Genomic DNA, 10,519 nt, shown 5'->3' with positions numbered 1-10,519 from the left:
TGTGGGGCTGACAAAATTGGGTTCATACTGTATCGATTTATTTACATACTTGGTACAATTCGTAGTTCATGCAATGCCGCCATATGCCCTGATCCTGGTTAGCAGCGAGTATTGGTCGCAGTTAACGTGCTTACTTTAAATTACTCTTAAATAAGTGTTTGTCAAATCTCCTATGTATAGAATCCGAACACCTCATGTACGAACAGTTATATTTTTTGTGTGGATGGTTATGGTAGATCTCTATCGCTTCCTCTGAATTACGACGTAAACTCCTCAAACCCCCTTTCAGCTACTTACTAAGTGCTTGAAGCAAACTCATTGATACCCAAAACGTGAGTTTTTGTGGCACCTCATTGATTAATGAAATAGTAAACTCATGGTTAGCCACGAGTAAAATCATTCCACAGCAAAACTATTATAAGTTTTACGTTTTGTTTCAAAACCATCATTGAACCAATACTACTGAACTGTTGTGGTTTTTCAGTCTAACAAAAGTGAAACGGTCAGGAGTTTGGCATAGCCGTTTTAATCCTGTTAGACTGAGAAAGCCACAACAGTTCAACATTTCTTCCCAGTCGTAAACATCCTCCAAAACTTAGATAAATTCAATCCATATCTATCTGATTAGGCGTTGGGTGTATGAGCTTTTGATTTTTACTAATTTAATTGTAAAAACTAGTGTAGAGGAATAGTACAAAGTTATTAACATGAAATTAGTAAGTTGAAGCGAGGCAGGCCAAGTCTCAGTGGGGGCGTAGAGCCAGAAGAAGGAGACGGACATTCCGGAAAAAAAATCTAACACGTGTTCAGAAAACGGGTACCGTAATAGCTAACATAACGGTCATAGCAATCTGGTTGTTACGTCAACTTATCCGTGTAATCATTCATCAAAACGACTGAATGGTCGCATAAACTGACGTACACGTTTTAAATATGGAAAAATTACATGAAACATCTTAAAATCATTGCGGCTCACTTTTTGTAGCTGTAATCCACGAAACTGACAGATTATTTCATTCAAATAGTCGGTGCATATGTGAGTCCGGCAAAAATCTATAAAATCGTGTTTTCCCATTAGAGCAGACGTAGGTGGTTACATCGACTATGCGAATATGGGCAGTTAATGTCTGAGCTGCCCCAGATGATATGGTGAGCATTAGCATCACTGCCAACAATTAGCGGAAGGCCTTTTGAAGTGCAGTATGCGATGACTTGTTTGAAAGCATCCGTAGGGGATGGTTCATCATGTGGTAAATACACAGAACAATAGACGTATTTCCTGTTGAGGTTTCCAACAGATACATCAATTGTGATACCACTCTCCTTTTTGGCACTTCATACAACAATTGTTGTATTTTAACATCCAACGCCTTGCTTTTTCTATAACGAGAAACCTACAATATGGCAGTCCTGCACACCGCCTATTTTAATTGGTGAAACTTGGCAGCTCGACTATATTTTTTAAGATTTTTATCGGTATGATTTAGTTTTTACAAAAAGAAATAACTGTAGTGTTTCTATGATATCTGAGTTGAGTTAGGTACAGTCAATGCATCTTTGAAAAATCGTAACTACTCTTATCTAATCTCATACATACGCGGAATCACCCTGGAAAGCAATCGTGTTACTTTTCTTGTCAATATTGATGCTTGCAGCATATCAGTGGTATGACACATGCATCAAAGCGGCCAGGTCTACTGCGTTTTATTTACGCGCAAAAATGATTCTTCGAAATACTTGGAGTACAGAACATTTCGCACACTTTCTTCCTAATGTCTCGTTTATTTAATTTATATTTTTTAAATTTATATTTAATAAACCACCCACTGACGACCACCATTTTCAAAAACAGCAATCAAATCAAAACTCTTTTGCCTTTTTGAAATATACACGAAAAAACGAAACGCGAGGCACAGCTCTTTCAAAGCGGAGGATCTCAGCCCGGAAAGTGAAGAAAGAAAACCTTGTGGTCACTTATTACCGTCAAATAGTTTCTTTTCGGGTTAGAAAATACGCACATCTTCTCACCGGAATCTGCGTCGGATGACGATAATTCTGAAACTTGTCGGAACGAACTTCGCGAGTTATTTATTTGGACATTTTTCTAAATGTGCGGAACTAAGCTTTATTTGCTGCGTAGAAAACCCGGCTCAAACATGTACGTGTTAAAACAGCAAAACTCACTGAATCACTATACATTTCTTCAAATATTAGTTTCGAAACGATCGGCCGAATCAAAAACTAAAGGTGCGATTATGCGCAAACGTAACTATTTTTAAGAGAAAATCAATACATTTTCGATATGCATGATCCTAAAATTGGCGAAGAAGCGAAAACTATAACATACTTAAGCAAAGCTTGTCAGTTTAAACCTATTATTTTTCTGCGTTTGTATTGTCACTCTATCACAATTCTATGTCAGACAATTTGTTGTGTTATTCGTGTAACGATCTATGATATTGATTGGTTGAAAATTTAAAATATTGATTGAACCTAAAATAAATTCCTACCTATACAAAACAAGAAAATCATTCTCTAGAAACTATATACCTGGCAACAAATCCATACTCATGTTCTTTCGTCTCCTCTTTACGCTACCCAGAGAGCTAAACGCGAGAGAGCGCACGAGCCTACGGATAGAGACCGTACTTTGCGTGTCTCTATATTCTAAGCCCTGCTACGAACCGTACGTAAACTTTTCGCTTTCGAGCCCTACTTAGCAGCGACCGGTGCGGTTCGCTTCTTTGTTCGGGGCTCTACTTAACGTTAAAACGCTTGATTGAGCCCATGAGTGGGCTTGGTCTTAGGCCACTAAGGCGGCTCTAGAGCGAGCGACAGGCTACATAAAGTTAGCGGCTCTCGGAGCGGTATAACAAGCTTCGAAGGAGAAGCAGCTATCAAGCAGAAAACTCGAACTTTGACGGTAAGGCAAATCATTTAAGAAAAATAACAAGTAGAGAACTGACAGCAAACCATTATTTTAGTTATCAACGAACCTATACGATGGACAAGTGGGACATCCCACAGTTTCAGTTCCGGACCCTTTCGAGGAACATGGTACGCAACGAGTGGATTAAATACAAACGAAATTTTGATTTCATCGTTGCTGCCACTGGTGAAACTGATAAAGCCCGCATACGAAACGTTTTCCTTGCGAAAGGTGGGCCTGATCTACAAGAAGTGTTTGCGTCTATCCCTGGAGCCGACGTGCAGAATGACGATGAAGCAGGTATTGATTGCTATGCTGTAGCTATCGCCAAACTGGACGCCTACTTTGCGCCCAAACAACACGATACGTTTGAACGCAACTTGTTCTGGACATTAAAACCAAACCCAGATGAGACTTTGGTCAAGTTCATGCTCCGGTGTCAAGAACAGTCCAACAAATGCGATTTCGGCAAATCTGCCGAGGAAAGCAGGTCGATTAGTGTTATCGATAAGGTCATTCTTTTTGCTCCCAGCGACTTGAAAGAACAACTGCTACAAAAAGACAGTCTCAACATTGATGAAGTCACGAAAATGGTAAGCTCCTACGAATCCGTGAAGCACCAAGCTCGGACGATCGGTTCATCTGGCGGTGTTTCCGAAAATATGGCTGGTCTACAATCCACCAGCGGCGTCAACAGGATTCGTCCCGATGCAAGAGAGTGCACTCGTTGCGGAAGGAAAGGTCACTACGCAAACGACAAGAACTGCTCGGCAAGGAATAAGGAATGCAACAAATGCAAGCGCATTGGGCACTTTGCCAACCAGTGCCGGACAGCGGTTTCATTGAAGCGGAAATTCGAAGATTCAAACATCGGAAATAAACGTCTGAAGCCAGAACGTGTTAGCGAAATAAGAAACAACAATGAAAACCAAGGAGATGTAAAGGATCGAAGTTTCATATTCAACATAAGTGATGGTGACGAGTTGCTTTGGATGAAGGTGGAAGGTGTACTCCTGCAGCTGATGGTCGATTCTGGATGCAAGCGGAATATCATTGACGAAAAATCGTGGAATTACCTGAAAACAAATGGCATCAAAACGTGGAACCAGAAGAAAGAGTGCGATGAGGTGTTCCTTCCATATGGCGAGGATGCAAAACCTCTAACGGTACTTGGGTCGTTTGAAACAACGGTTGGAGTTGAAGATGCTGGAAAGGTTACTGAAACGGTAAACAATATTTTGTATTATTGATGGTAAATAGGTAAAAGTAAGGAAATTGTTTCAGGTAGCAACGTTTTACGTAATCAGAGGAGGCCAACAGTGTCTTTTGGGCAGAATAACCGCTACCGAGTTGAGAGTTCTATTTGTTGGTTTACCTAGTACGCATGGGGTAATGTCGGTAAAGGTAGGTGATAAACGTCCGTTCCCCAAAATCAAGGATGTAAAGGTGACGATACCGATAGATAAAACCGTTCCGCCTGTATGTCAACATCCGCGGCGGCCACCGATTGCTTTGATGTCGAAAATCGAAGACAAACTGAACTCTCTTCTGGCTAACGATATAATTGAGCCGGTTGAAGGCGGTTGTCAGTGGGTGTCACCTTTAGTTACGGTGATTAAAGACAACGGTGATTTGCGCCTTTGCGTAGATATGCGCATGGGATCAATATGTGGAATTGTTGAATTCGCATTCATTTACAATGGAGGAAACTATCGATTCAACCCAAAAGTTGGAATCATTTTCTCAAAGAGTAAATGAAAGTATCATCAATTCCTTTAACAGCAGTTGTCCCACCATACAATCGTCTTCTACTAGAGACGTGCCATGGTGGAACTTTAAACTGGATCGCCTAAGAAAATTTTCTCGTAAAATGTTCAATAGAGCGAAGCAAACGGGAGATTGGACTCAGTATAGGAAAGCCCTGACTGAGTACAACAACGAAATTCGAAAATCTAAAAGAAAATCTTGGGTGCTGACATGTGAAAACATAAACAGTACTCCTGTAGTTGCTAGACTACAAAAAACGCTTGCAAAAGATCATGCAAATGAATTGGGAAATCTGAAGCGTGACGATGGAGCTTTTACCAAAACTCCTCGTGAAACTTTGGATTTAATGATGGAAACCCATTTTCCAGGTTCGGTTCTAAGTGTGGATTCCAATGATACTATATCTCTGGAAGGTGAAGGATGTCCTAGTATAAACTCAATGGAGTCAAATAGTACAGTAAACACCGCCTCAGATTTAGCTGATGAAATCTTCACGAAGGCCAGAGTGGAAAATGCGATAAGATCTTTTCAGCCTTTTAAATCTGCAGGAGTTGATGGGATATTTCCAGCACTGATTCAAAACGGAGAAACGGTGTTGGTTCCATCACTAATTGAGATGTTCAAGGCTAGTTTGAGATTGAATTTCGTTCCATCAAAATGGAGACTTGTAAAAGTTATCTTTATCCCGAAAAAGGGGAAACGAGATAAAACGCATCCGAAAGCATATAGACCAATTAGTCTTTCTTCAGTTTTGTTGAAGACTATGGAAAAGGTTTTGAAGGATTTTATCAATTCTTCTTACATAAAAGAGCATCCCCTGTCTGACTTCCAGTTTGCTTATCAATCTGGTAAGTCAACGGTTACGGCACTTCACTCGCTAGTAACAAAGGTGGAAAAAACGTTTTCAGCAAAAGAAATAGCTCTATGCGCCTTTTTAGATATAGAAGGAGCATTTGATAATGCCTCCTATTCATCTATGAAGCGTGCCATGGAGAATAAAAACTTCGACCAATGTATCATACATTGGATTCATACTGTGCTTGCAAAAAGAGAAATCACTTCTGAGCTGGGAAGTTCTTCTATAACAGTAAGGGCAACAAAGGGTTGCCCTCAAGGAGGAGTCCTCTCACCACTAATGTGGTCCTTAGTTGTAGACGATCTTCTAAGAAGCTTGAAGGAAAGAGGTTTCGAAGTTGTGGGCTTTGCAGACGATATAGTCATAATAGTGAGAGGAAAGTATGACGAAACTGTTTCGGAGAGAATGCAAAGGGCCCTAAACTATACACATTCATGGTGTATTAAGGAGGGCCTTAGCATCAACCCGTCAAAAGTCGTAATTGTCCCTTTCACTAGGAGAAGGAAGATCAACCTAAAAGCTTTTCGGCTTGGAGGGATACATATTCATCCTAGTGATCGAGTCAAGTACTTAGGTTTGATTCTGGATGCCAAACTGAACTGGAATGCTCAAATTGAGTCCGTGATCGGTAAGGCAACAAGTGCGTTCTGGTTATGCTCCAAAACTATTGGCAGGAAGTGGGGCTTGAAACCAAAAATGATAATGTGGATTTATACTGCCATAATCCGCCCAAAAGTGACGTATGCTTCGTTTGTCTGGTGGCCAAAAACAAAAGAGGCTACCACGCAATCAAAGCTTGCGAAAATTCAACGTCTTGCGTCCATTGCTGTTACAGGAGCGATGCGTAGCACTCCATCAAAAGCTTTAGATGCGATTCTCAATCTGCTACCTTTGCACGAGTACGTGCAATTAGAAGCAGAAAAGGAATTGCTGAGACTTGAACGAGTTGAAAAGTTTATGCCAGGTGATCTTGTAGGTCACCTGAGCATTTCACAATACTTCCAAAATAGGCCAGTAATGAAAATGATTAAAGACTGGATGAAACCTGTGGAGAACCATGATGTTCCTTACAAGTTGCATGAAACAACTCGTGCAGATTGGGAAGTCGGAGGTCCCACTGTTCGTCAAGGATCAATCAAATTCTATACAGATGGCTCAAAAGTTGGAATAAAAACGGGAGCAGGAATCTACGGCCCTGGAATACAAACATCAGTGGCGATGGGACACTATCCTACGGTGTTTCAAGCAGAGATTCTTGCTATTTTGAAATGCGCAAATATCTGCCTTGAGAGAAAATACAGATATGCAAATATTTGTATTTTCTCAGATAGTCAAGCTGCACTAAAAGCATTGTGCGCTTACAAATGTACTTCAAAGCTTGTCTGGGAATGCATTCTTTCACTGCGCAGGCTGTGCCAAGGGAACTCAGTAAACTTATACTGGGTTCCAGGTCACTGCGGCATTGAAGGGAATGAAATGGCAGACGAGCTTGCTAAAAGTGGTTCCAATTTACAATTTGTTGGTCCAGAACCATTCTGCGGAATATCAAACTGTACAATTAAAATGGATCTGAAATGCTGGGCTGAGCAGAGGGTGATATCCAATTGGATGGATGTCAAAAATTGCAATCAGTCAAAACGATTTATAACACCAAACGCTTATAAAACCAAAAAGCTCTTAGAGCTCAACAAGAGAGCTCTATGTACATACACTGGCCTAGTAACTGGACACTGTCCGAGCAGGTATCACTTGAAAAATATTGGCCAGATTCAGAGTGATATCTGTCGTTTCTGTAATACGGAACGTGAAACCTCGGAACATCTGCTTTGCAGTTGTGGTGCTTTATACATGCGCAGGCAAAGATTTCTAAATAGTGGTTGCTTGCAACCCAGTGAGATCTGGTCTGCAGAACCTGGGAAGGTCTTGGGGTTTATTAATTCCATTGCACCTGACTGGGAGACGACGCGTCGTGGCAGAAGCTGATTACTTGACACATGGTAATTAGCTGGCTAGATGCGAATATCAAAACGGGACATGCCACAAAAGTTCAGCTTATTGGACGCAGTGGCTTAAATTCCCCAACAGGGGAGGGAAAAAAAAAAAAAAAAAAAAAAAAAAAAGATATGCGCCGGGCAAATGTTGCTATCTTGAGGGAAAGGCGTCTGATGCCCACTATTGATGACTTCCTTCCACGATTCGCTGGTGCCAAGTACTTTAGCCGCCTCGACATTAAAGAAGCTTTCCACCAAGTGGAGCTTGATGAGGATAGTCGCTTTATTACGACGTTCATCACACACATGGGCCTTTTCCGTTACAAACGGCTTATGTACGGGATTGTGATTGCTCCGGAGATATTTCAGAGGATTCTCGAGCAAATTCTCAGCCGGTTCAGCGAATACACGGTCAATTTCATCGACGACATACTAATATTCGGCAAGACCGAAAGCGAGCACGATGCTGCACTTGAGTCGGTACTATCTACCCTGAAGGAGTATGGAGTTCTACTGAACCAGGAGAAATGTGTGTTTAAAGTCCAAAAACTGGATTTTTTGGGACACACTTTGTCCGCTGAAGGCATACAACCCGCTCAAGATAAGATTGCCGCCATTCAGCAGTTTCGTGCACCTTCGAGTTCGGAGGAAGTTCGGAGTTTCTTAGGACTTGTGACGTACATCGGTCGGTTCTTGCCGGATCTAGCTACCGTCACTGCTCCACTTCGTGAAATGACTTGCGCTGGCGTTAAGTTCGAATGGGGTGAAGATCAGCAACAGTCGTTCTCCAAACTGAAAGAAATGATTTCCAATGTAAACCTGCTACGTTTCTTTGATAATTCGCTTCGGACGCGCGTCATTGCGGACGCTTCTCCACTTGCGTTGGGTGGTGTTCTGTTACAGTTTGAAGGATCAACAGATGACAACCCTCGCCCAATTGCGTATGCTAGCAAAAGCCTCACTCGTACCGAGCGCAGGTACTGCCAAACAGAGAAGGAGGCTCTAGCTCTGGTTTGGGCAGTGGAGAGATTTTCGCCGTATCTTTTGGGTCGTATATTTGAACTTGAGACCGACCATAAGCCTCTTGAGGCGATCTTCAAGCCAACCTCACGCCCATGTCCTAGGATCGAAAGATGGGTCCTACGGCTCCAGTCTTTCACGTTCGTGGTAAAATATCGAAGAGGTAATAGCAACATTGCTGATCCGTTGTCTCGATTGGTTGCACCTGGTGTTCTGGAGGAATTTGATGCAGAGAACAAGTTTATGGTTTTGGCGGTGTTGGAGTCTGCGGCCATTGATGTCCAGGAACTAGAAGAATCAGCGTCAAGAGATCCAGTTCTAAATTCGGTAAAAAGGTCCCTACATACAGGAAATTGGGACGAGCCAGATGTGAAGCCGTACGTGCCGTTCAGCAATGAGTTAGGTATGGTTGGAGACACAATTGTTCGAGGAAATAAACTCGTTGTTCCAGCAAGTCTACGTGAACGAATGCTTGACTTGGCCCATGGAGGACATCCCGGGGAGTCAGTTATGAAGCGTCGCCTTCGAGATCGAGTCTGGTGGCCCGGCATGGACCGCGAAGTTACTCAGCGTGTAACATCCTGTGAGGGTTGCCGATTGGTAGGCTTGCCGAGTAAACCAGAGCCAATGTCGCGTCGTCCACTTCCAGCGAAGCCATGGGTGGACGTGGCAATTGATTTCCTCGGACCACTGCCGGATGGAACGTATTTGTTCGTTATAGTCGACTATTACAGTCGATATAAGGAAGTCGAGCTGATGAATAAGATCACGGCAAAAGATACGGTGTTCAGACTGGATAAAAAATTCACGCGGTTGGGTTATCCCCGAACAATCACGTTGGACAACGCCAAACAATTCATCGGCACTGAATTCGAGGACTACAGCAGGAAACGCAGGATCCACCTCAACCATTCCACTCCATACTGGCCTCAGGAGAACGGGCTCGTTGAGAGGCAGAACCGATCGCTGTTGAAGAGGCTCCAGATAAGCAACGCACTAGGCAGGGATTGGAAACAAGATCTCAACGACTACTTGGTAATGTATTACACTACTCCACATTCAGTAACAGGTCGTACGCCAACAGAGCTCTTGTATGGCCGCACGATAAGGTTCAAGATACCGGCATTGGACGACATCGAAACAGCTCCACCGAAAAAAGATTTTGCGGACAAGGATTTGGAGTCAAAGAAAAAAGGGAAGGATCAAGAAGATATGCGACGGAAATCTAAACGGTCTTCTATCGAATCGGGTGATTCGGTTTTGATGCAGAATCTCCTACCAGGTAACAAACTTCAGACAACGTACAATCCCAAGAAATACGTCGTGGTATCTCGTTCTGGTCCTCGTGTTACCGTTGAAGATCCCGTTAGTGGCAAATCGTACGATTGAAATGCTGCACACCTGAAGAAAGTCACGGAAACCGTTGAAGCATCGTCATCTTTGTCTGGTGGGGGCTTTGAGGAGTCTTCAAAAGGGAACGATCAAGAGTTAACTGCTGTGTCATCTGAGGAAGAATTTTATGGATTTGAGGAGGATTCACCTATTGAATCGTCACATACGGTTGTTCAGAAGGGACGACAACAACGAACGAAGAAAATGCCAGAAAGATTTGCAGACTACAAGTTGTAATATCCAATTCATGATAAAGGGGGAGATGTGGTACCCGAGTAAGGGCCTGGTATGAAATAAACGAGTAATGCGTGAAGAGTACGGGCCTGGGGAGAGGTGTCAGATTGTTATGCAGAGAAGTACGGAATAAATGTGATTGAGATCGGTTGCTAAATAAGTAATTAATAAACGTTGTATTTCTTGAAATAAGTATCACAATATTCATTAATTTCTATTCTGTAGTCCTTGCAATTTCAACTTATTATTCATAGGGTAAAAACACTAGACTTCGTCCCCTAAAATTCTACTCAAATCTTTGCCACTACTACATACATAAAAATGGAATTT

General features: G+C 42.4%; 2 protein-coding genes across 2 annotated transcripts; both read left to right on the top strand.

Moving 5' to 3' along the window:
* The first annotated feature begins 3,003 nt into the window (after positions 1-3,003).
* Positions 3,004-4,179, top strand: LOC134290880 (uncharacterized). The gene has a single exon (XM_062858096.1). The coding sequence runs from the start codon at positions 3,004-3,006 to the stop codon at positions 4,177-4,179; it is 1,176 nt and encodes a 391-aa protein (XP_062714080.1).
* A 3,496-nt stretch (positions 4,180-7,675) lies between these two features.
* LOC134290879 (uncharacterized protein K02A2.6-like) lies at positions 7,676-9,952 on the top strand. Its single transcript, XM_062858095.1, has one exon. The coding sequence runs from the start codon at positions 7,676-7,678 to the stop codon at positions 9,950-9,952; it is 2,277 nt and encodes a 758-aa protein (XP_062714079.1).
* Positions 9,953-10,519: the final 567 nt, after the last annotated feature.

Source organism: Aedes albopictus, chromosome 3 (assembly GCF_035046485.1).
Source record: "Aedes albopictus strain Foshan chromosome 3, AalbF5, whole genome shotgun sequence".
NCBI classification, from domain to species: domain Eukaryota; kingdom Metazoa; phylum Arthropoda; class Insecta; order Diptera; family Culicidae; genus Aedes; species Aedes albopictus.
The sequence above is the reverse complement of the archived record's forward strand: the minus strand, read 5'-3'. Positions and strand labels throughout refer to the sequence as shown.